This window comes from Drosophila erecta, unplaced genomic scaffold (assembly GCF_003286155.1).
Source record: "Drosophila erecta strain 14021-0224.00,06,07 unplaced genomic scaffold, DereRS2 tig00000126-arrow-pilon, whole genome shotgun sequence".
Lineage (NCBI taxonomy): Eukaryota > Metazoa > Arthropoda > Insecta > Diptera > Drosophilidae > Drosophila > Drosophila erecta.
The window spans coordinates 11,048,245-11,075,546 of record NW_020825209.1 but is presented as its reverse complement, the minus strand read 5'-3'; the positions used below and the strand labels follow the sequence as shown (position 1 = coordinate 11,075,546).

At 42.3% G+C, this 27,302-nt stretch overlaps 2 protein-coding genes across 3 annotated transcripts in view; one reads left to right on the top strand and one right to left on the bottom strand.

Moving 5' to 3' along the window:
• LOC6551017 overlaps positions 1-27,302 on the top strand; it is a 70,176-nt gene that overhangs the window by 9,631 nt on the left and 33,243 nt on the right. For both annotated transcript variants that reach the window (XM_015155171.2, XM_001978232.3), the window contains exon 3: positions 21,072-21,318. In XM_015155171.2, coding sequence (XP_015010657.2) covers positions 21,180-21,318 — 139 coding nt within the window. In that variant the 5' untranslated portion in view covers positions 21,072-21,179. The remainder of the gene's footprint in view (positions 1-21,071; positions 21,319-27,302) is intronic.
• LOC6551018 (mucin-2) lies at positions 225-1,489 on the bottom strand. Its single transcript, XM_026982312.1, has 2 exons — positions 1,426-1,489; positions 225-1,352 (listed from the first exon to the last, which is right to left on the bottom strand). Exons 1-2 carry the CDS (start codon positions 1,433-1,435, stop codon positions 400-402), a joined length of 963 nt encoding a protein of 320 aa, XP_026838113.1. The 5' UTR covers positions 1,436-1,489; the 3' UTR covers positions 225-399.

Here is a 27,302-nt window from a genome sequence, read left to right as displayed (position 1 = left end):
TTTATTTCGCTGCCGGGCAAATTGATGACAATTGGAGAGCGGGCCAGACAGCTTAATCGTTCGTGTTCTATATTTAGCTACATATTAATAGAGGCTCTGATTGATTTCGAAAGTAAATCAATGGGCGTCGAAAGCTGTATAGTTCAAATTGATTAAAGTAACCCTGTGTTGGCAACATGCGGTCACATTGTTTCGCACGAACTGATGTACGAGTACAACTCAAATATGATTGCTCATTCTTATTTATTGTATAATCGGTGTTATATTGCATTATTGCTTTGGAATAGTTTACAATTAATTCACACTTGCTTTGCTATATTCTTTGAAATAGTGGAAAAAAAAATTCTGAAATGCCAATTTGCTTTGCTTGTGCGCATGGCCACACTGGCAGCTGCAACCTCAGTTGCGCATGGCGTCACAGTTTCCGACGAGACTGGCCAGTCGGCAGGCCTTCAGCTCGCGATCGAACCAGAAGCCGGTGGGGCAGTTCTGGCGCCTCGACCTCTGCCGGTTGCACACGTAGTAGCGGCGACAGTGACGCACGTCGGCGAGGAAGGTTCCGTCGTCTTGGCCACGGCAATCGTGGCGCGAGATCAGCACCTTAGCATTAATGGGAGCGGCAGGTTCGCTCGGTTTTTCATTCCCTTGGCTGTTATCTTCTTCTTTGTCCGCGCTTGGGGTCGTTAGACACGGTGGGGTGCAGGTTGTGGTGCAGGGTGGTGTGCAGGGTGGGGTACAGGTGGTGGTGCACGGAGGTGGTCTTCTGGTGCACGGGGGTGGAGCACATGTAGTGGTTCTGCACGGTGGTGGTGCACATGTAGTGGTTCTGCACGGTGGTGGTGGACATGTAGTGGTTCTGCACGGTGGTGGTGGACATGTAGTGGTTCTGCACGGTGGTGGTGGACATGTAGTGGTTCTGCACGGGGGAGGAGGTGGACATGTGGTTGTTATGCACGGAGGAGGAGGGGGACATGTGGTTGTTATGCACGGAGGAGGAGGGGGACATGTTGTTGTTATGCACGGTGGAGGTGGAGGTGGTGGGCATGTTGTTGTTGTGCACGGTGGAGGTGGTGGACATGTTGTTGTTGTGCACGGTGGAGGTGGTGGACATGTTGTTGTTGTGCACGGTGGAGGTGGTGGACATGTTGTTGTTGTGCACGGTGGAGGTGGAGGTGGTGGACATGTTGTTGTTGTGCACGGTGGAGGTGGAGGTGGAGGTGGTGGACATGTTGTTGTTGTGCACGGATCCGGGGGAGGAGTACATGGTGGGGTTTCGGCCCTGGGTGGCTGTGCCAGAGCCTCACGGCCGCCGGCGATGGCCGCCAAAGCTAATCCAATCAGCAGCAAGTGGTCTAGGATAAAGCACACAAAGAAAGGATACTCCTTGAGTTTTTTTATGGAGGAACTTGGATCGGAGCTACCCACAAACTCTCATGTTGCGTTCGATGATGCCTCTGCTACAGCAGTTTCAACTTCTCTGCTGGTTTGCGAATGTTGGTTGCTGCACTCGGGGCTCTTTTTATATCGCTCACCAGTCCCGATTTTATCTTGCTGGAAAACAGGGAAACCACTTGAGATCGGTTGAGTGGTACATGGTCCATGATCCCCGAGGTTCTCGGCACTCTGGTAATTAACCAAAATAGCTCTGCTTGTGGGTTTAAGGTGCCGTGCTTTGTTCATGTAAACGAAATGTTTTGTCGACCATTCAGTGCAATGTTTTCTACTTCGCAGTTGCACTTTTCTGCCTTAAAATGTGTAATATATTTCACTTATTCTTTGGAGAAAAACAATCATACTTAAATGTCGTCATTCAATATATTATTACATATTTATATATGTGTATACGAGTATATGTATTAGATTCAATGCCGATTTTCGAATGTTTACTCCAATGAACTCCATTCAAACCTACACTGATGGCATTGACATTTGGCCCGGTTCATTTGGCCATTCCGTACGCAATCTGTAAAATAGTTGAAATTGCCTGTTAACTGATTTCGCAGGGCCGGCCCCCCTTTTTTTTGCTTTTTGTTCTTTTTTTTTTGTTGGCAATTGCTTCTTGACTCCGGGCCAGTGCAAACAAGAGATTTCGGTTTATGGCCCGGACCGGAAGTGTTAGGCCAAGCGGCCAAGTGGCCAAGTGGCCATGTGGCCAAGAGCGGATGAGTGGACAAGTGTTGGCCATTTGGCAGTCGATAAAAATGGCAAAGAGCCTAAGGGGGCGTGTGTGTGTGGGTATGCGTAATAATTTCGCCATGAAAACCACCGCACCGCCACTTCCGCCCTTCGGAAACGCCACCTTTCCTGCAAAAAAAAAAAAAAAAAATAAAGGACCGCCATATCCCCGTGTGTCCCGCATGTCCTGGACAGCTGTGGGGGTGAACGGTTGGCAAAAGTTTTGTAATTAAATATGGTTGTTGCAGTTAAGATTTATGAGCGATTTTTATACCAAGCACCCAGTGATGGAGAAGTTTACTGGGCCAAACAAACAGGAATTCGCTTCGAATAAATTCAAATGAAGGATCTACTTGAATCTTCCCTTCGTGTAATTCCATATATGACTCTTATTTACATTCTATTATTATCAAGTTTTTTTCAAATTGATTCACTAATGAATCAAAGCAAAATATGTTTGGCATTTCTTTTTACAAAAATAGGGAATACCCATTTATGAAATTTGTTGTCCACCATTGTCATAATAACGATGTCTCAAATCTGGCCACAGTCAGCCATGTCCTGTGATATCCTCGATTTCAGCATCCAATCCTGTCCTATGAACCCGTGCACTGTGATCGTAAATAATTATTTATTTAAAGTGTAGAATATTTCCAAACGGCATAAGCAAACAGAATCAATTGTTGTCGCATGGCGAATATTTATGCACGTATTTATATTCCGACATCTGTTGGATATCGGAGGGGTGGCCTTTTCACACTCCCTTTTTTGTTTTACAATTTTTGAGTTGGGTACTGTTGAAGCTGCGAAATGATGCGCGTTGAGTTTTAATTTATATTCAAAGTGTGGAGTGTTTTTAAGCCCGCATAAGACCGAAAACTTTCAATCGTTATGCTCCAATTGGATTGATTTAATTCACTTTGTTTCAGCCACTTAGCACTCGTAAAGCTCCACCCTCGCCAACAAACACGACTTGGCCATTTGCCGGGCAAAATTACTCATACGCAGTGTGTGGTGTGAATATTAAAAAGCAGCAAAGTTTGTGATAAATCCGCCTCTCCTCGTCTGCCAGCGTGCTAAAGTGTTTATGTACACTTTTATATATTTATATAGATATATACACAAATATATACGAATATATATGCATAAGAAGTATATGCGAATAGTTGGCGAAACAATCTCAGATTATGAATGAACTTTGGCCAGTTGGTTTAGGCGGAGATATGCACAAAATAGTTGAGTTCTTCGAGATTATGAATGAATCACTTTGCGGCTAAAAAGTTGCCTGTGATTTAGGCGATAGTCGAGCAAACTTTCCAGACGAGAAAGTGGACCATTACCAGGGTCTTGAGATTATTCCACTCTTTTGTTCGCCCATAAACTTTAAATTGGCTCTAAGGCGTCTATAATAATTATACGTTCACTTAAGAGCTGCTGAGGCAAAAGTAAAAGTTTCATTCCGATTAAGAAAACGCTCAGCACTCTTTTTCCATAAAATGCCGCGAGTTGGGTAAAATTTACCAAATAAAGCGGATGCGATTGGCTCGATAAGTTTTTACCATTGTTTTTTATAATCCATTAGCAACAAAGAGACTTCATTTTCTGCCTCTACTACTGCATATCTTACCGAGTTACGTAGCAAATTGAGTTAAAAATATATGTTTTAAATATTATCCTGCACTCTTCCGGCATCTCGCACACACGGCCACCCAATTATTTACCCTGCTGCTAAAAGTGACAGCCTCACCTCGGCCTTTTGTCAGGTTCTCGAGTGGAACTTTCCAACTTATCTGTGACCGGCGACGACCATCTCAATGAATTAGTCGAGCAACATAAATTAAGCACTTAGCTGTTGTAAAGTTTTTCCTTAAGCGGAGGCAGCTTCCTCCGTAAAAGATGACCTCGCCCAGAAGAAGACAAACAGAGACACGGCTCAATGGAAATGGCCTTCTTTCTTCTCGCACTCGCACTCACACTCGCACTCACACTCATGCCCAACCACCAGACCGAGATGAAGAATGGGAAATTAAATTAAGCACACACACACACACACATGGCTGTTTGTCCAAGAAAGGATTGGATTTAAGGACTGTTTGTGCAAGGACATTGTATCAACAATTTCCAGGGCTCGAGAGTCTGTGCTACGGGGCATTGTAAAACTCATTAGTGAAGTGACCGGAAATCTTATGGAATCTACAAAAAAGTAAGAACATAGTAACAACGAAACCGAAAATAAAATACAAGCTAAAAGGCTTGATCACGCTGGAAAAAAAGGAAAATAATATGATTATTTACATATATAGGTTAGATGTCTAAAAATTCATGTTGAATGAGCTAGTGGATTGCCCATATAATTTATTCATTATACGAAAAGAAATTTAACGAAAAGTTAAACTTCTACCGAAATTGTTTCCAATTTCCATAATGTGTAGCATTATTCTGTAATATTTTACATAATGTTTTGGACTTTCCAAGGTGATCATGCTTAGTGAGCAAGCTCAAACTATTTTTTTCTCTCCGTGTGGACGAGGAGTCTTCAGGATGGTCGAGTGGGTGGTGGCCTGTGACAGGTTGGAGCAGTCATGCATGTACTTCAATTTTTCAGCAGAAATGAGTGCACATTTGACAAAACACACACTCGCTCACACCTTTCGGTGAGCCCAGGAGCCAGGAGGCGAATCCCTGCAGGACATATGTCCTGTTCCCAGTTCCCAGTCCCTTGCTCCGTGTTCCGCGTCTCCTGTCCCCTGTCCCCTGTCCCCCATCCACTTTACATCCTTTTTTATCAGCTGCCGCTCGGAGCGGGCCAAACTCCAGGCACGAAAATATATGAAAACTTTGCACAAATATGTCCTGTCTATGCCGTACGTGAGTGTGTGTGGTGTGTGTGTGTGTGCGTGCCGCTGCCAGTGTATGGGTGTGTCTATGGTAGCCTAATTCAAGCTCATATTTTATAACAGCAGCAGAATCACTGCATCGGACTACACGGTTTTCTGCCAAGACAGCAAAATAAACCAACAAACAGCGGTACAGAAAAAATAAAACTATGGAAGCTGCAAAAAATAAGCGTAGAGATCCGAAAAAAACCTGTAAACAAGACAGAGTTGGACAGGGAACAAACTGTGTGGGAACTACTCGTACGTGAGTGATGGGTATGTCGGGGGATTGACTGAGCCGAATGGGCTATAGGGGGTTAAGAACATTTACATAAATGAAGTGAGGCGTTTTCACTCAAGTAAAAGAAGTAGACGTGTTGGACAAACCAATGAATATCAATAGCTAAACTAACAACAAAGCCCTTTAAACATTGTTTTTAAATAAGAAAATTGCAATTATAGAATGGAAAGAAATGAAATAAAACATTTATTTAATAATCCGCTTGCATTAAATCATACTGAAATATTAACAGGGCACCAAATTTTCATTTAAATTGTATGCAATTTTAATTTTGTTTTATTCGGCCCAACCATTTGCTTTGAATCTATTATGCAAATGAAGGTTTTTTTTTGTACTAAGCTCTAACAATTAGTTGACAAAGTGCTGATACAATTGTATTGAAATAAAGCAGTGACATTAAGTAATATTAAATAAAAGCTCGTTCAACTAATGCTATTAATACTGAAAAAGGGGAAAAACACTCAATTTTTCTATGCTATTATTATTTATTATTGGCAACAAAGAGTCTGACCAAAGTTTCGCTGAAAAATGCCATGAAAACAAACGCAACAATAGCAATAAAAAGCATAAAGAAAATATTATATTTTCTATACATATATAAAGGTATGTACAATTTCCGCACATATATTCGAGCACACTTTTGCATGGCAAAAGTTTGAAGAACTTTTCTTCCAGGCCGGCCACTCCCACTACCACTCCCAACATTGCCGCCCACCTGCAGCCGCTGCCCCGGCCACGCCCCTTTTTCCCACCAGCGAGCCTTGCAAATTGTTGAATAATTGCAGTTGTTCCTTTGCCTCAATTGTTGTTGTTGCTGTCGTGTGGCAGCTTTTCCATTTTTCCACGTCGGCATCGCGATTTTGCATGCAAATTTCGCAACATTTTAAAAGTGCTGAAGTCGTGTCACGAGTCTATTTACTATTTACCCATTTTCCTCATGTACTGATTCATTTCGTTGCAAGTAAGACTGGTTTAGGACAAATAATGTGACCGCTTCTGAAATATTTATTTCTGTCTCATTAATTACAATATTATATCACTTCTATAATTATTGTAACAATGCAAACATCGTTAGCGTAATGAATACCGTGTTACGATAACGCTTTATCGTAACCAATGTGACCATGTTTGCAAACGAAGCAAGCATTAAATAGATAAGATAATAATGCACTTGAACTTGCGTTTTATTGTACTACAAAATATTTCTTTATTATCGTGAGTGAGTTGAATTTTCAGCCGATCACGTGAACAACTCAGCCTTGAAGTTGTGTTTCGCATTTGTTTCCGTTCTTATTTTTATTTATATACCTATTGTGTGTGCGCTCCTACTTTATTTTATTTCATTTTATATTATTTGATTCTCTGTTGCCTTTGCTTTGGCTTGGCTCAATTTTATTTATTCGTGTTGCACGTTTTGTTTGAAATTTGTTTTCGGGTTTTGCTTATTTCTTCAAATGTTGCAATCGCAACAACAAAGCGCTCGAATGAAGTGTGTGATGTGGGTGGATTTCGGGTGAATTGGCATGGATTGGGATGGATTGGTTGGCTTTGGGTGGCTTTTAAGGGCGCTTTAGGGACTTTGTGAGTCCAAGGCGAACAATTAAACTTTTTCGGGCGCGCAGACAGAAGTGGGGATTCAACTTAAGCGGACTGGATCGGCGGTACTTGCAACGATTTGTTGCACTTTCGCACATTCCAAAAAAAGGGAAGAACAACATACACACACACACACACACACTCACACATCGGCAAGTTTTGGGGAAAACCCAAAACAAATTTGGAGTCCATTCAGTTTTTATCTGTTGGTTTCTTTGTACCAAGTTTATCTACATCTCGTCCCGCCGCATCTCCCACTTTTTATGGCGCCCAAATTGAATTGTTAAGCGTGTGGGCGTGGCGCGTGGGCGTTTTGAGTATCTGTTTTTCTTAGTTTTATTTTATTTTATTTTTCCCCTCTTCAGATAATATTATTCGAAAAAGTTTTGTGCGTGACTAAGCGCTGAAAATGTTGGCCTGAGCACTTCTCGCTTTTTTTTTTTCGGCTGTTTACGTTTTTTTTTTTTTGACTAGTTTGAAGAGTTTGGTTTGGCCGAAGTTTTCGTTGCTGCTTAATATGTTGTTTGTTTTATTTGATATATGCTTTCTTGGATGTGCACAAATTTATGGGAGTTAAAAAGTGTTGAAACATTGTGCAAACAGCAAAACATCTAGTATTTAAAGCCACGAACATGTGGTAATTGAATTTGATTAATAATGCATCGTTAATTTGAATGTGTGATTGTTGAATGCTAAATAAATAGCTTATTACTAATTACATAACTAAAGGCGAAACAGTGTACCTTTTTGAAACAGAGTCAAAACAGCCAGTTCAAAGTAGTCAAACTGTTTACGTTTCGTTGTATACTCAAGTTATTTAGATTCACATTTGCACATTCACATTTGTCTCAAGTACACAACTCTACAGATTCGAGTCAATGATTTTCGTGAGTTATTCATCAGACTCATTCAATTGAAGTGGCTCCATAAGGATCTTGACCGTCTGGAGAGCTAATGAAAACTGGGGTTGGACCGATATTTGGATGGCGATGTCGGGACGGCAAGAAATCCATGTGATAAGTGTGCAAACAAATTGAGAAATGCAACAAAAATGGCAACAATTAGAAGGACTAAGAGGCTGGCCGTCCGGCAACAGCCGCAACAACAACAATGACAACGGGAAAAGCAACACCAACAAGGACATTAAAATAAATGGCTAGCCGAGGAGCCAAGTAGAAGCTAAATACATTGTCCTGCCATCCAGACAAGCGGACAGGTTTATAAGGGAGCGAATGAGGTAGGGAAACGGACAATGGGCCAAAAGTGCTGAATATGCCTTACAGGTCATCAGGTGAGCCGGCCATCGCTTATCCTCCTTTTTCTTCTTCACTCCAGAACACTGCAAGAAAGAGGGGTTAGCTGTGGGCCTAGAAGTCGGTGTGCTATCTAATAATACTGATGAAATGTTAGTGGCTCCATAGCTATAAAACCTTGCCATGTTCAGTAGCCCATGTTCGTCCGTTTGAATTGCTTGCGAGTATTTCCTAAAATGAACCCGGCCTTTTTGGCGATCCGAAGTTCTTCTCACTGTTCATTCTTCTCGTTTACTGGCTCATTTCAGTTCATCAACCCACTTAAGGGGCTGAAAAGAGGGGGGGGAGACAGGGTGGGAAAAGGGGGCGGAGAAAGTTGGGCCAGCAGCTGTGGAACATTGATGTATGTCCTCACTCTGGCTAATTGAATGAATACCTGCCCTACACCGCTCGCTTTCCTCTATCGCAAAATTCAGTTAGCACCTGGAAAATTTGATTAGCCTGTGTGGATGTGGGTGTGGGTGTGGGTGTGGGTGTTGGTGTGTCTGGGATAATAATTCGTAAATGTGGCATGAAAAATTGTTGCTTGTTACTCGCAATGCCATATTCATTTATGCATTTATAATTGCCCAGACAAACGGTTTATCAACCAGCGAGTATGTATGTATGCCACACCTCGGCATTCCCTCCATAAACTGACCGCACATTTCAATATATTTGAAAATTCATTGGATTTCCCGGCCGCCGTTCGTGGAAATCATATTTTGTGTGTAGTTATTAATTTTTAATGCCCGCCGAGCGGATGGTAAAATTGTTTTGGCCAATGGTCTGAAATCGGCATATATACAAGTAGAGTGGGAGAGATTGCTGGCAAATACGATACCCTCAAATCCGAACATTTACTCGATCATAGCTCGACCAAAACTGCATCAATTTTAATGGGTTTAACTTTGCCGGTATCTGTTTGATTAGCAAATTGTTTCTGAATTTGAAGATTATCACAGTTTGTCCATCTAAAAAGTGTGCCCCTCTGAGTTTTTCTATATGAAGGTAACGTCTTACATTATTAAAGGGTTTGTAAAACACTGAACGGTACAACATTTTTTTTGGTAAGAATTTCATTTTCTAGATCGCTAATTCAACTGAATTATATAGCATTCAATTTGCGTTCAAATGGGTTTTTTAAGTGGTCAGGGTCATGCCCCTTTGCCCTTAATGAACCAATTATGCATTCCTTAGTTAACCATTTCGAGAGTTGGCCGAGAACGACCGACAAGTGACACAGAGAATGGAAGAAAACGCATTTGAATATGTTTTGTCATTTGGCGGAATTTATGATGGTCTCTTGGCCAAAATGCTAAATGTGTGTGTGTTTTTTTTGGGTGTGTGGGTGTGAGGGTGTCTGCTTGTGCGCAAATCCGATTAAGTGAACAAAAACCGTTCCGTCCGCGAATTACTGTCGGGAGAAATAAAATGCAACATTATTCTTGTGGTCGTTGACTTTGGTTTCGGTTTGCCGCCCCCATTTGGCATGCTGTCCATTGACATTGCGTATACGCCCCATGTTACCTAACTCTTCTATGCATGTGTGTGTGTGTGGTGTTTTGTCCACTGCTGGCAAATTCCTTTGGACTTGGTGGAGTGTGCTTTTGCATTTTTCTGGCTTTTTTTTCATCTTTCGTTGCTTTGCATGGGGTGGCTATAAAATACTCGGGCTTTTATTTATAATGACATCAGAAATTAATCTTGCATTATGTGCGCGCGTGTGGAGTTGTTCGCTCAGCTTATCCTTTTCATGAAGTTTGTTGTCGTCACACACTACACACCATACACCATACACCATACACCACACACCATACACCATACACCACACCGTCGCACACAGACACGTGCTAACAGTCACTAACGCACCTGTTTTGCTTACATATGCGAAAGGGCGACAAAAGTGTCAGTGGTGATATGGCACAGTGTGCTAGACATGAGCTAATGTCATGGAGTTTGTGGAGATACTTTTCAAGCCCGTTGTTAATCAAATTATCATTCACCATTATATGAAATTATTAGCTTTGTAATAACCTGTAGAATGTGTACAATATTTGTACAAAACCACAGATAAAATCCTCAAATAAAACGTACTTGTCTGTTGGCTGGTGGGCATCACTTTGCCTTGGATCGTTTGTCAGTCATGTGAGGCACTGTCGCTCCATCTTCATCTTGCGGCTCCAGGTTCCTGTCCATATCCATCCTTCTCGTGATCCCTCCTACCACCACCTTCGTTTTGCTCAGCGCTTTCCACTTGCGTGTTTTCCCGGGTTGTTCATGAAAAATTACAACTCTCAGCATCAGGCGTAACGTGCGATAAATTCCAAAAGGACACACACCCATCTACATATGTAGCACGATATGGCGATATAGCTGTATCTGTACGTTGGGTTGTAGTAGTTGAGGTTGATTTTGAAATTCGTTGCGTGTAGGATAATTCATTGCTTATTATCTTTTTTTGAAGCTGCAATTTTTGGGGCTTACCGTTCTTATTACTTTGGATTTTGCCTCCTTGGTTATTTTTTCTGTCGCTTTTTGGGTCGAGGATGGGACTGTGGGAGATAGCAAAATGCTTTATTAATTTAGTGTGTGCCAGGCAAGCACGGAAAGTACATGGAGAAAAAATGTTACAAATCGTGAAGCGGCAAAGAAATAAGGTCAAACATCTGTCTGTATTTTAGAAGCAAATTATCGCTGCATATTGTCCTTCATTACTCAATACTTTAACACTTTTCTATATATTTACTCTTCTGTTTATCCGGATTATATTGAACTATTTTCATTTCTCCCAGTGTTGTGGGAGAGAAGTGGGACCTGAGCGTGTTAGCCAGACAATCGAGCCTAATGATTTATGAACTAGGCGCGCCGAGCGTGGCCGCAAGTATATAGCCAGGACAGGACGAGGTCCTTTCCTCCTCGGATCCTTCGGGCTGCTTGCCAATTTCGCCATTCCTTTGCCTTGCTCTGCTCCTCCTGCCTGCACTCCTGCTCATCCTGTCGTCCCCTCGCTTTGCGGTCCTGGTTTCTCCTCTGTCCAGGATGATATATGATGCCGGAGTTTAGCGACTGCTTAAATGAATTTTTCACACTGCAACCATTCCATGCTGTTGACTCGGAACAAAAGTCACCCGAAGTGGTTATGAAGATCCCAACGACATGATGAACGAACTGGGCAAGTAAAAAACAAAAAAGAAGAAAAACATGGCTGCAAAAAGCGGTGACAATTATGGGTAATTTTACCATGTTCGAATCATTTTCGAGGCTTTCGAGGACAACGGGTAAAATGCAGGAAGCTGGAAAAGTGTCAAAAGGGAAAGCCAGTTAATGTGATAATTATAAGCTTTTCCTTCGACTACCACTGACAGCTACTTAGTAAGGATGGAAAAATCATTATTTTTTTAATTCATCTCAATTGTGCCGAGCATAACAAACTGGCTTTTGTTTAAAGTCTATATGCAGGTCTTCAAAGAGTTAGATTAGATTAGCTTGGTTCGTTTTGCAAAATCCCAAATAATTATTACAATAATATCTTCCCAAGTTTCGCTCGCTCAACTATTGTTTCAGATACTCGTATTACTCGCTTATAGCCATTTCCATTAGGGCCATTACTGGCCAGTATCCCTTGAGCTTCTGCTGCGTCACCGAGTGCATTTTTCGCTTACAGCCAAAAATTATTGGCAGAACTTCATATTTCAGTCGAGCGGAAAAGCGAGAGGTAAAAACGATTGCAAATGTCATGCAGGTGGTTGGCGGAGGAGGAGGGGAGGTTGGGGGTGCTGGGCGAAATGGATAGTTGAGTGGCCAACAACAACTCGAAGCGCAATCATTTATTAAAGGGCAGCGAATAAGAAATTGACGGCGGGTGGAAGGTGTGGAAATGGAAAATGTGCGAAATGCGCCAGTGCGAATTGTGGTGCGGCGCGGGTTAAGGGTTCTTTATTCACCCACGGCTGGCACTTGGAGCGCAGCCGTTTGACAAGTTTAAACTTGCACTTAGCCGCGCAGCATTGAACATTTTCCGGGAAAGCGAAAGGGTTTTTCCCCAAAAGGTCGGCGGCCTGGAGAGCGCCTGGATATTTTGCACAACAAATTTCAGTCAAATCAAGTGGCCACTTAGTTCCGGGCGTCGTCATTAGCTTTCAACTTTTGCAAATTGAATTTAGAAACGTTCAACGTGTCCACGAGGGCTGCCTGAACTGACAATTCCCACCACCACCACCACCATCACCTGTCTCCCCCATTCTGTGCTCCTCCTTACTTTGCGAGTTCTTTGTTCACTGGGGGAAAAGTTTAAGCAGTCTTAGTTGCAAAAGGGTCGCTTGCACTTGTTATACCCGTTACTCGTGGAGGAAGAGGGTATACTAGATGCGCTGAAGAGTATGTGACAGTTAGAAGGAAGCGACCATATGGAGTATATATATTCCTGATCAGGATTAATAGCGGAGTCAATCTCGCCTTGTCGCACTTTTTTAAATAGTTAAATTTGGAGTATTGGCTCACATTTCCACTTCATAAATTTGGCTCCTACATCCACGACCAAGTCGGCATCAAGCTGGAAAACAGAGCTTGATGGTCGTTTAAATATTGATGTGTCCATTAAAAACGTTCCGGCATTAATTAAAAGAAGTATTAGTTATAGTTAGAATGGAATGAGTATTGATAAGCGTCATTCGCACGCTGTTCGTGCCATTAATTGCTGTTCCGGCTCTTAGCCATAGGCCTATTAAATATGGTTATTAAAAACCAGTTTCCCATATGAATAAATAAACTAAAATCCATGGTGTTGGTTGACTTTTATCGGTTGACAATGATTTGTAGAAAACTAATAATAATAATTGTTATTATACTAATTGGCATTTGTTGTTATAAATAAAGCTTGCGGGAATAAAACCCTTGTAATATATATTTTTTGGTAAGAACTAGCTTTTACATGCCTCACGCCCACATTTGTAAAAAATATAAAATACAAATATTTTTTCTGTGTATGCCTTGCAGACCTTAGTATTGATATCTGAAGTAGTATCGAAACTATGTTTTCTTCTGGTGTAGATGGCTGTTAGATAGTATTTACTCAAACTGAAACTTTTCCGCCCAAAAACCGGTCCCCCTTGCCAGTGCTGCTATCTCTTTCGCCGCCCCATCACCCGTTTCTTTCGCGTCCTGTCGTCTTGTCGCTGCGTTGGGAAATGAAGCAGTTCACTAGGGAGTTGTTTCATGTTTTAAGTTCACTTTAAGTAGCTAAAAGTTAGTTTTTATGCTTGGCACACGCAGAAGCAGAACTTGGATATCGGTTGATAAATGGCCGGCGAGGCTTTAAAGATTCTATCACCCCCAAAAACCCGCTCATTTCATTCCCAAGTTACCCAAGCCCCCCTCTCCCGCATTCTTTTGGTCTTAATGATGCTTTCGGCGTGCCAAGACGCCTGAATTAGCCAAAAACTCAAACCAAGTGGTAAGCCACCAAATGAGGCAATGACATAGTGTATAGTTATACAACTCTGGCCGCAAAATAACATAATTTAAACCGTTTAATAAAAATAACAGAAATGGAGAATAAATGCCAAATTAAAATGCCTGCGTATATTACCAACTGTATCAACAAAATATGTGCATCACTTGATAGAAGGATATAATATATAACATATATAATGTTCTCGCGCTTCTAAAATATTGCCAGCCACTGTATCATATACATTCCCATATACTTAATATCATTATGTACACATGCACTCCCAGCACATAACATGAATATATACGAACTCTTTATGCCAAGCATAATAAGCAAAAAGTTTCGACCAACTGCTATGGTATGTACTCGTACTTATGAATATATATTCAAAAATGAGTGTGCAGAAAAGAAATTTATTTCATAAAATGCTTTTCCGTCTCTTTGAGCTATTGCAAAATTTGCTGGCATAAATGTTTGCTTAACATAGGGCAAATATAATTGGTCTTGACTTAAGTATCCGCCCGGGGCTTTACATCATCAATTCATTCATCAATTTTGCTAGCTTCGCTTGGAAATGCGAAATAGAATGGAAAAGTGCACAAAGCCAACGTTAAGTTTGCATCGCAGTTTAATTGAACGTCTTATTGGCTTAGTCATTTTAAAATGTACAAATATTTAGAATATTTTTTAGAGTGGTGCTGCAAGGATAAACCAGCTCAATGTTGCAAGTATAAGTCATATTTTATATCCTAGGAGAAAAACTTGATCGCCAGACACTTGCCATAATGTCCTTCTCTCGATCCAAAGCGCTCAAACTTATTTGCAAACTTATAATCCCATAAGAGACGTTTTCCACATATTGCGATTATCCCTTCAAATTTGTGGCAGATTTCGGCGCCTTTGCACCCCACTCAGTATCCTGGATGTTGCTATTCTTATAGGAAATTTAGCCGGTGGCAAGCCAGCAAATCAAGGCGACGAAGGACTCGCCGATGGAGGCAAGCATAAAACAAAACAAAGTGAACTAAAGTGAAATACAAACAGGACAACGTCGAAGGAAATCACGAAATCACGAAATCACATCAGCAGCAGCAGCAGCCAAGGCAACAGACAGAAGCGAAAATATATAACCAGAAATCTGTTTGCCACAGCGACTGACATATTTATTACACTGCCTAAAAGGAGCTTGATATATGAACTGATTCATTTAATCATACTGCATTTGTCAGCCGCAAATTGATTGTCTGCGATTTACAATCTCGAATTGCGGAGTTTTGAAAAATTTATGAACGGAGGCTCCTCGCATTTCCTGCGTTGCGAGTGACAAACGAAATATTGAAAAAATGACACATGAAATGCCGGGAATATTTTCGCCTAATGAAATCAAATCAATCAAGATTTTGAGGTTTTGGGCCCCGGGAGCATTCTTTGCGTCCTTTTCGTCCTTTCATCCAGTTCGCAGTCTGCTATAAATACAAATTGGATAAAACTGCAGTGCGTGCCAAAAAATAAAGGGACTTGCCCAGAGAAAAAAAAAATGTTCCCAAAAAAAGAGATCAGATTAAGACACTGGAATGTGAAACGTGGCCAACATGCTGTCGTCCTTTGGGTCCATTGAGGTTGGGAATTTCTGCAAGCTGGCTAAATAACAACAAAATCACTCGGTTGTCCTGGACAATCCTGGGCAGATGGAAAGCGTAGAGGGCATGGGCACTAATTAAAGTGCGCCACCCCCTTTCTGTTTGCCAGGGGAGAATTTCGAAATTTTACAAATTAATTTCGTGTTTGAAGCAAATTCGTAAACAAGTCTTAATGTGCACTAAAGCGTGTGTTGCCAAGGCCGTGGAGTGGGCGGGCATTGCCCAACCACCCATCTAATAATGTTGGGCGCCCGCCAGACATGAATTTAGCATTTATCTAGCGCCACTTGAACAACGCCGTCGTCGCACGACGACAATGAAGATGAAGATGGCGGCGCAAAATTTGTGGGTGATGCCACAGCACACCACGGCTGCCTATGGGTGGCATGGGATGGGTGGGTGTTGACCTGGCGGTGGGGGCGGGCTAATTTCAACGCCTCTTAAGCGCACAGTGGTTGCGGAGCCCAGCCCTCGAGTGCGCCCCAAAAGTCAAGGAGTGCCTGAAGTGGGGCCAGCAAATACTAGCAAATGCCAGCAAATAAAACTTTAACACTGCCGCGGGCGGGCATAGCTCAAGGTGAACTTTCGTCCTTGCCAATTGGAAAGTGTCACACATTTGCTGAGGCGACTTAAGAAGATTAAGCTGGCTTAGCCTAGCCCAGCCAACAGTAAGCTGTAAATTGTGCGTTGCTGGCTTAGTAAATACTTAATTTTAATATTCGTACATTAGGTGTGGTATGCTTACACAAATGCCCGCTTAAAGCCTTATGTCAAATCATTAAATGACATTTTGATATAATTACCATTAAATTGAAGATATGTTACTGAAGATTCGCCACACGGTGCACTTAATTTGGGTTCCATGGCCATGTCAACAGATTCCTCGCTCGGCTTTCATGGGCAGTAATTGTTGTTGCCGTTGTTACTTTATGTAGATGTGACGGGGCAGGTTTTTGCCATTTTGCCATTTTGCCAGGGCCATGTTCGAATTTGTTTCAATTCCAAGGACTCAGCGACACGTACGAGGCATGAAGTCATGGCATCCTGGAGAACCGATTTTTGGGGCAACGGGGCTGGGGCGCCGCCTTTGGTGGCCAGTCAAGAGTGAAACAGCCCTGTTAATATAAAGTAGGTAATTGAGATGGAAAGTGGGGGGTGGAGGGGGAGAGCTGGTGGCCCCTTTCAAACGAACTTGTTCAAATTAATCAAGTACAGTAGACTTGGAGTGTGTTTCTATTTTCCTATGCCCTCGTCGCTGACTCAGCACTTTGGCTATAAAATCATGCGTGGCCGGCAGACAATGAATGCACATAAAAATAATAATTGGAATTGGAAATGAAAACAATTTTCATGGCACATGAGTCGGCGCAAAACTCTCCAAGGAAAGCGCCTTTTCCCCAGTCAGCTGTTCACTGAGAAAAACTACACTTGGGATTATTACAATTTACTAAAGAACTACATAACAATTGATGAATAATACTTAGTATAAATGCATATTACTTCATGGATTTTAGTTCTTTTCTAGCTTTTATTATTTCGAAATCAATCTAATACTGGCATGTAGAAGAAGTTTCGCTGAGTGCTGCCTTGTTTGTCTCGGTCATAACTTTGGTTCCAATTGTGTGCAGGTGCTGGCCTCTGAACTTTGGCCCTTGCCAATTTTCTCTGGCCCATTGTTTGGCTATTTTTTTGGTCCGCTGAGCAACCTTTGACCTTATCGACTCTTGGTCGGGCGCAATTATCACCCCAAGATGGCACACCAAATCGAGTGTGCTGCCAATTTCGAATGGCCTGCGCAGAGTCAGTGGAGTTCTTAATGCCCTTATCAGTGTCACCCACACGCTCTCGTCCTCGTCCTCATCCGCATTCGCATCCGCATCCGCATCCGCATCCTTTGCATATGCATGAACTCCCCGGGGCGACCCACGCTGCGTATGGGTAATGTGCGTATGCGTATGCGTAATGTGTCGCTCTGGTTTGTCGCCATTTTTGGCAAGTGGCCTGTCGTCAGTTGGCAACCTGGAGGAGGAGGTCCCGCCCCGTATGCCACTGCCGTATGCCGGTAAAACGTTTAGGGAAAGGCTTAAATAATCCAGTTCCTCTCGATCATATCCTGCATTTTCCGGTGCAGTGAAGTGGAAAAATGCGTACAGCTTTGGTCCGTAAATGGGTATTAAGGCAATGATAAGAAGTGATTATATTACTGTATTATTATCTCATTAGCATGATATTAATAGGATTTAAGCTATGTGGATATTGTGAGGGTCTGCAAATGTTCAAAGAGAACAACGCACCCTTAGCATCTGTATAAACATTTTTATTAGTTTGCTTATTAGTGTAATTTGAAATGCTGCTTTCTGATGGCGATGTTTTTTATTTCTGCAGAGGGTATTCAAATGCTTTGTTATGCTTACGCTCGTTTACATTTTTCAAAGCCGTAACTGGGCTAAAAACTGTTGCTCCTACGTGCTCATATATAATTCCGAACTGCACCTAAGACAGACGACCCCTTAACCCCAGATGCCCGCAGATGTCCAAAGGCGGGGTAGCAGTACAATACAAAAACGTAAGCAATAAAATGAATTTTTATGCCGCATTTTCGCAATGCAGGATAACACCCATACAAACACGCATATCCACACACACACTCGCACACACACAGACACAGAGAAAGGGGCCGTCACCTCGACACAAAATATGTGTATGTTACCTTTGGTAGAGCCCTTAACCCTACACAGCCCCCAGGATGCATTCCTGGAAACCAAAAGCGAAGCGAACACATTTACACATGTAAGTGCATAAAAAATGTTTATGAATTTCAGTTTATGGCGCGTAAAACACGCCAATAAATGTACCAAGGCATTAAAAATGCCTTTCCCCAATGGCCACGCCCCCTTTGGGGGCCCACTCGTTGGACTTTGCCGCACTAATAAACAATCAGAAATGGGCATAAAGTATGGGGAATCGGGCAGGAATGGCAAAGGGCAAACGACAGCGGGGAATTTCCCTCCTGTGTTTTTCCTCGCTTTTTGTCTTTCCCCCCACTTCCATTTTCTTCTTTTTCCCCACCCGAAATTTCTTTTTTTGCTCTGCCAGAAGGTGTTAGTCGCCCCGCTGGCGCAGCTCTTGTGGCCAAACCCACAGCCCCGCCCACCATTTTCACCCCGCCTACCATGAATATTTATGCAAAAACACACACTCACACACTCGCACACACACACCCGCACACCCGCACATTTGGACTTGTGTTGCTCTTCCTGTCAGTCTGCTGAAGTCCTGTAGTCCTGGATGTCCTGGCTCCTTGGTGTTTCCTTATTGTTGGCTGCGTTATGCCAAGTGTGCTCTAATGCACTTTACGACACTTTATGGCAGTTTTCCGGGGGCCAGAAATTATGGCAAATTGATGAGAATATACATATGTGTCTTGGCTCCGCGCTGGTGCGAAAGTTTTTGTTAGCTTGCCAATCGCAATTTTCATTCGAATATTTTGATTTTGGGTGTGTAGGTCGCTCGTATATTAGGTCGCCTAGTAAAATATTTGCTCTAACAATCTATATAATTTGGGATCAATCATGGCGTAAAGAGCTGATTTCTTTTATTGAGGAAATTAGAGCCCGCAATAAAAATTCCACCGATAGCCAGGCGAAATCCTTTTGCAAATTCATTCGGAATTCAACCCTTTTCTTTTTTTTTGCCCACAAACGACACCAAAAATTTGCGTCAATCGCACACTTTGCCCTTCCTTTCCCCGTTTTTTGGCCTAATGAAAGTCCAGGGCAATGTCCCATTTCTGGCCATGATCCCTATACAGAATTTTAGCGCCCTTTTGTCTCGACGCCTTCATGCAAATCGTGTGGGCGGGGCAGCTTTTGTACCGCTTTCAAGTAGCCTCAGTTTTCGCCCATTATTTCCCCCGCTTTTTCCCAATATTTTTACTGCGTTCCCGTTTTTTTTTTTTTTTTTTTTTTGCTTTTTTTCGAGTACTTAACGCCACGAGGAATCGCCTAAGACAACTGAAGCGCAAAAAATGCGAAAAACATGCAGAGAATAAAGTGGAAAATCGGGGGTAAAGAATGGCTAAATGGATGATTGGGTGGCGGGGCGTGTAATCAAAGCGTTTGGATATCAAAGATTCGGAAAGAGCAAAGTTATGCATAAATTTTGGACGCCGTCGCGACGGGCGATTTGTGGAAATGCGGAAAAGCGGTGCCTCTTCCAGGATCGCCCAAAAATCAATAAAGGAAACAAATTAGTTTCGTCTTAAAAGCAGCAGCACAGTATCAAAATAAAATTTCCAACAGTCGCGTGGACCAAATAATACCGCGAAAACAAGGGAAAGTACACACTTAAGCCCACATAAGATGGCACTGAGAATAAATGTTGGTAGTTCGAATGGGGAAGAGAGAACTCAAATTATATTTATATTACATTTTTGCTTCAAAGTGGCTTTAGACGCCTTTTGAAAAAGCACGCTCAACAAATTTATAATAATAAATTGTAAATTGGTACTTCACTTGCGATTACAAGGACTCAAAACACAGCGAATTAAAGCAGTTTTAACTCTGCGTGTGTAAATAGGCGGGCCGAAGGACCCTCAGTGACATTGTTTGTTGTGGAGCCGCAGGACACGAACAGACACAAGAGCCTAATAATGGCCGCACATAAAATTTTATTAGCACGAGCGTAACAATTCAATTGGGTCATGCTTTATGGCGCCGCAGGGCGGCGGGGGGCGCTTTTGGGCGCTGCAGTGCGCCCCCTTCCCCCACCCCTCAATCCCAGCACATTTGGGTCATCCAGGTGCAGTCGAAGGTCCGGAAAAATCGAAAAAATGAGGTGAGCGTGTGTAGCGTGCTCTGCTTTTATGTTCTCCAAGATTTCACTTTCATCAAATGATGTCAGCGACAAAGGACGATATTTGTCGCAAAGAGGATAGTTTCAAAGAGCTTAGGTACGATCACTTAAAAAAATAAGTATCATCAAACACTGTATCGTAGAATTTTAGATTTTTTGCTTCATTAAGCGGCCACAATGCGGTTAATTTAAATACATTGCATTCATTTGAGCGGCGCGCAGTAATTATTTTATAATTACAAAATAAATACATTTCAGGACTTCAGCAAATTAATTACATTTTTGAATTCCATATCAGCACCCTTGTTCGCTCCCTTTGCTCCCATTTTTGATAATCCTTCACCAAATCCCAAAAAAAATTGCAATATATTTGTCTGCAATTTGCCAACACTTGATGGGATTATCATTTATTTGGGTGCTGACATTTCGCCAACGGCGAAAACTCAATTTGGGGAAAACTCATTTGTTCGCGCGACGAAAAAGGAGCGCAAAATTGTTTGAACAAACTCGAGCGATTGTCTTACACTCGCTCCAATTGGATTTCCGTTATGAAGCTTCTGGAACAGCGCGATGCAAGTTAATAGGATTTTTCGGAGTGTCGCAGATGGATTGCGGAAAATACGTTTGTATATTTCAGTAAGAAGTATCTTAGTACTTGCGGCATAATAAAATGTAGACTGCTATCATCTTTAATAAATAATACATAAATATTGCATACAGAAATAAATGTAAAATATTCCACATATTTTTCATATTGGCTATACCATATCTTGAATTATTTCAGCGACTAATATTATGCCCATGGCTGTGTCCATGTGGTATATTGTTCATGCTCTCGATCTGTGTCTTATCCCTGCCGTTCTTCTTCTTCACTTTATTTTACAGTTACGTGTGAGGGACTCTTGCTGCGAGCGGAGCAGCAGAAAGAGAGGGTGCGAGCGGGCTAGAGCGAGACGGAGACCATAAGACTGAAGCTGGCAAACCTCACACAAAATGCGAAGAAGAGGAAGCACTTGCAGCGCACAACAACCACAGCAGCGGCCACACAAACAGCAGCAGCGAAATCAAAGGTTAATCCCCGGCCAACGCTGTTCGCTGCTAATGTTGCTAATTGTTGGCCAAGCAGTTTACGGTAAGTGCCACAACATAGCCAAAGGCATGTGGGCGGGGAAGGGGGATGCAAGTGCGTGTCTGCACTGGAAAACATATTTAATCATCTTAGTAAACATTCAGATAATACTTCTTTTACCTCATAATTTATACAGCATATTTTATAAATCTAAATATTCTTTTTAATATGTTGTGAGCATACTGGTATTCGGTTAGGAATAAAATCTGACAACAATTAATTTCTCCAATTAGTTGCCTTACTTTTTCTGCCAGTGTAAGGCTGTAAGCATCTTCACACATGTGTGCTGTAACTTTTATTGGGCGGGACATGGCCATTGCCCCGTTCTCTGACCTCATTAGACGTTCATTTGTTTGCTTATTTATGCGAATGCGGACGCACACACACACACACATGGGAGATATATCGGCTGTATGTTGGATCATCATCTATATGGCCATATGGCATTTGCGGTCCTTTGTGTTACCAATTCCGCACACAAGTCGAATGCATACTTTTTCGCTTTTGTTCATAAAAATTCGAATCCTCAATGTACGAGCATGAAAAAATGTGAGTGTGTGCCCCAAATTGTATGCTACACAAAGCCACGCACAAAGATGATGTATGTATGTGTATGTTTTCTGGGATGAGTGTGTGTGTGTTTGTGCCTGGATAGAATTCTGTGCTCGTCTGCCTGTAATTAATTGACTCGAACTCGCACATTTTTCGCATCGAGCACAAAAACAAGTCGCAAACTTTTCGCTAGACGACGTTTTTTTCCACTTTACACATATACATATGTACATATATATTTTGCAGTGCAATCAAGGTCGTGTGAAAGGGACGACAGCTACGCGGCATTATCCTTATATTTTTGATATTTTTTCTTGCTATGCTTGTCGCATTTTGTGGCAGCCGGCCAAGTTGGTCAACATGGCATTAATGCAAAAAGTAGGAGAATCCGCTATAATGCCATCCAATGTACATAAAGAGTTGGCTTGTACCTGCCAGCTTGTTTACCAATATGCAGAAATATGTGCTTTTTGCCGAGTGAGTTCGGCTAATTGACATGGCAATCCATAAAGTCGATTCCCATCGACTTATTAGTAGATTTTCAGCGGTTTTTCTTGCAAAGCAATTAAATATATAATTGTAAATTGACCAAATATTTCTATTGAATAAAAATCCAAGCAGATTCGCTTTAAAGCTGGCTCTTAAAATGGCTAAATAAATAAATTGCCAAGTTCACCTGTCCAGCCAAGATACTAGTGCCACGCCCCCTGTTCCCCCGATATCCTTGTGTGGCGCCGCAGAAGCGTTTTCTCAACTAGAGTAATTGATTGACGCCAATGGTCGAGCATCTACCAGCTGTCCTGTGGTTTCTGGACTTTAGACTCTCGGTGCCCAGGACTGCAGACTTGGGCAGGGGCGGCACATCCATCCTTTGATAGGGATTCATTTAATTGCCCAAGCTGTCTGGACGTCGTTGCAGGAACTTTGAGCTGACAGGCTTGCCCACCTGTCCTGCAGAAGGACATTATTCGGCTTTTAGTAACTGAAGTTGCCAAGATGCCAACGGGGTCGTTTTTTGTAACCCGAAATCGTTTAGTAGCACAAAAGGGTCAGCACAAGCCGCATATAATTTTGCCTAATTCATTTTCTCGCATAATAATTTTCGTAGCCCGGCCAAAAGGATGGATTCAGATCCCGATTAGGTTGACGGAGCGAAAGGATGGGGCGGGAGGCAGCTGTCGACAGCCTATCGTAATTGTAAATTAATGCATGCAGAAAATGTGACCCCCACAAGATGGCGGCGACCGGAAGTCAGCTCTCGCACGCACACACACACACACACACACACACACAAACGCACACACACATGGAAACACTAACCATATTGCTGCCTTTACGCCCAACGAGTCCAGGATAAAATGGGGTATATACTGCAGAGGGTAGCATACCAACAGTAAAGATTTTCAAAGTACATTTTAAGCTAAAGAAATACAGAGATTCTTACATTGCCATTACTTTGTTGGAAAAGGTGGTTTAGATGTCCCGCAATTTAAATCAATATATGCAAGCAATTTTAAAAAAGGAATCAACCGGTCTATGCTGGTACGAAAGTTTCTTTCCTTTTTCTTACATTTCGTTTATTTTACTTCGCTTCGCCAATAATTGAATAATTTTGACATGAAAAATGGCACAAAGGATGCGATGAGGCTGGGGGATGGGGGCTGGGCGATTCGGTGGAATCGGTGGAATCGGGGGAATGAGCCCCAAAATTTATCGGGGCGAGGAAATTACCACACGTGGCAATCAAGCGGAAATATTCGGCTATGGAATGCTTGCAACCAAATGCGAAAACCGAAAGCAAAAAATAAATAAACTAAATCCAGATCGAAATGTAGATAAAATGCCTGGCAAGTGTAGAATTTTCATTTGATTCCGGTAAATCGACTAGTTGAATTTCCAACGTATCCGTCTGGCTGCAAAAATGCTGTTGGTAGTGTGGCAATGGGAATGGGAATGGGGAAGGGGGAATGGGGAATGGGAATAGATCCTCCAGCTTGCCAGTGGGGATTGCCTTTATTTATTTGAAATTAGAAACTGCCAACTGTTCCCAAAAGTGGCCATTAATTAAGGGCTATGGGCTGCCTGCTGGGGGAGCAGCTACTGGGGATTGCGTAATGACTGCAAAATGCTAACAAATAGCCAGTTGCCAGTTTTGAGTAGCCATCTTAACAGGGGCGCCGGCTGCAGGGGGGCAGTCACTGACTGAGTGGAACAAATGGGTAATGGATTTGTAAGTAATTGTCTCACCTTTTCCCCGGCACAAAGGACAATCAATTTGCGCGGTGCTAGCGAGCTTTTCCGTGTCATTTCCCAAATCAGCCAAAGAAATATGGTGCAGGGGATTGGCTTTCTTTTATTGCCTTGCTCAATTAATTTAAGGTGAATAAATGTACCAGTATTTGAAATGGATAAAACTGCATGTGCCATATGCTGCACATGGAATTTCCAAAGAGTGAACATTTTCTACGTATTCTAATATTTTATATGACGGAAATTTTGCTGAATTGCAACTTCAGACTAAGCACACATTGGTTTGTACAAATCACAAACTGAATCATCGATGTGTGTGCGTCTATTTTATTTAATTGTTGAACTTTATAGCCTAAATCGAGAACGTTGCTGTTAGGGCAACTAGTTTCAAATCTAGCCTCAAATATTTGATGTATTTTTTCTCTGTGCGAACTTAGGACTCACTTGCAAGTGTTTGTTAACTTAACACTTTTCTGTCCACTTTCTTGGCCAAAATTTAAGGAGATCAGGCCAACGTTTGCTTAAAAACCTTTTCATGCTCCTGTCACGGCCCGTCGCACTTGGCCATGTGCTCCGAATGTTAGTTGACCCAATTGTGGACGCAACGGCCTTGTTCCCCTGGGGAGCAAGCGAGACGGGGCTAGGCTGCCTCTCGCTCTCGCTCTCGCTCTCCCGCTCCCGCTAACTGCATTTAGCTGGGCAAGAACTTGAGAAGTTGCGGAAATGAAATTGGTTTTGACTTTGGGTTGGGCTTTGGGCCTTATTCAACATTAGCTAATTTGTGTGCGCTTCCTTAGTCGGCGATTCGCTTTTTTTGTGCCCTGCTTTTATTGCCTTTAATATCTGCATCTTGCACTTGCTCCTTCCGCCGTTTTCCGGTGCCTTCTGCTTGTTTTGGCCGTTCGACTTAAGTGCCATCCTGAATTGTCCTGAATTGTCCTGGCTGCTCCTGTTCCTGATTCTGCTCCTGCTGCTCCAGTTGTCTTGACACTGATTTCAATTATAAATTTGTTTTTGTTTTGTCTCTTGTCTCTTGTCTCGTACCCATTTCCCATTTCCCTAACTTTCTCCGGTTCCTGTTGGGTTTTTACTTCGCATTTTCCTTGCGTTTGGTGTCTTCACTTTTTTATTCTTTATTGTTGTTGTTTTGTCCCGAGCTGCGATTGCTTTCTCAATTGGTTCCGCTGCTAGGAGCGTTTGTCTGGCTATCACTTTTAATCTAAGTTGGTAACAATGCTGCAGCCCACGAGCCACGCCTCTTTATTTGTTCACTGCCCCCTTAACCCATGTCGCCCACCTTTCAGCCCCTCAGCCTTTCAGCCAAGATGTGAGCTCTGCTCGGTGTCCTTTTATTTCCCCTTCAAGAGCTATAAGCTCATGTCTCTGGCTTTGTGGTTTGGTAAACATACTGCACAAAATTATAGTCTGCAAATATTTTCGCAAGCCGAATGAAAATGTTTGCATTAGCTTGCGAAAAGTTGCTGCGGATACAAGAAAAGAATTTAATTTGCCCAAATTTGCTGTAACTTTAGAAACATTTATGTTTTAAAATATTACACATTGTACTACAAAAGAATACTCAATTAATATTTGATTACGTTGCGCAACTATTTCGGACCAGTCAAACCAAAACCCATGTGGCTTAAATTCCTCGTGTAAAATGCATATCCTTTGTTGTGCCACTTACTTCATGTCTGTCCCTAATTTGCAGCGCTTTGTCTTACACTTTGTAGCTTATTTTTGCCCCAAATGCTGTTGCTTGGAAGGAACCCTTCTCGGTATTTGCTTATATTTTTGAGAATTTATTTTTACCGGTAATCCTGGCGCCTATTTTCCCTGTCCAAAGCCTTTTATTTATCAATTATCAAAAAACCGATATGAATTTTAAAGGGCACACTGGCTTGGCTTGCTTGAATGTTGAAAGGGAATGGAGGAAGTATTTTTAAGAAACCAGATAAAGAATTGCTGAAATTGCTTACTTGTTTACTTGATTTCTTGAACGATTGAAATGACTAAAAGGACTGCGTTTAAATACCACATCAATTTACAAGAAACTACTCAACAAAGTGTAAGTTTATTTTTATTACACTGTGAGCATTTTTCCACCAATAATCCCTGCTTCTGGTGGCATCTCCTCCATCTACCCCATTGGCATTCTTAATTTGCCGCAGCCAGGTGCGCCAGGTAAGCACCACCCCCTGCTTTTTCCATAGCAGATCTGAGTGAAAATGCAGTCAACCCTAATCAAATTTTCGCTGCAAATTGACAGTTTGCCTGCAGATTTTCATTTCGCGTTTTCATTCCACCCACTAAACACGCACTGAGCGGGGCAGGGGGTGGTTTGGTTGAGGGGGCGTTGTAAAGGGGGTGGTGGGCGGTGTGGTGGCACGCCTCGGAAAAAAGTTCCATTCGTTTTCGGATTTCGCTGGCTATAATTTTCATAGCGGGTATTCCAGGAGCTGAAGACTGCGCATATATAATATTAAGTATTATTAATATTTGCAATAACGCGCAACCTATGTAATTTAGGTATAGTATATTTAGGTTTTAAAAACGTATGACCACGAATTAATATTCAAAAAGCGTACATCAACATAGATATGCAAATAAGTTTGCAAAGAAGTAAAATCCCAAGTACACCCACCGCCCAATAGGTATCTGATAGTCGAAGTACACAGGATTTTTGTGTCTTTTCATTTTCCCCGCCTCTTGTGCCTCTTTTCGTTCCGCTCCTGGTTCGCCGTACGCCACTGTGGCCAAGGGGGGTCAAAGTAACATCCCCTTTTATCATCCGACATAGCCGCACGCTGATTTAATTTTAAGTCCCCGTGCCCTCTCTCAAAATTAAAACGACGTCAAGGCTCTGGATTTCAGGTTGCCAGAGATACGCAGGGATTCGCCGGGACATTACGTATACGTACTCTATAGATCCGTGGAGATGGAAAAGGACGAGGGCAGGGCGGGTGGATGCCGGAGCCTTGCTCTCAATTTGCCTGTCGCAATCCAATTGTCGGGCATTTCATTTCAATTTAACAATTTTGAAATCCCTCCCTCCCTCAACGGAAGCGAGCTGCAAGTTGCCGTGGATGTTGCAAATTAATCTGCGGCATGTCGCTGCGTCAGTTAGTTGCGCTTGACATACTTATTGTCTCCGACTTCCGGTTCCTGCCGACTCCAGCAGGATT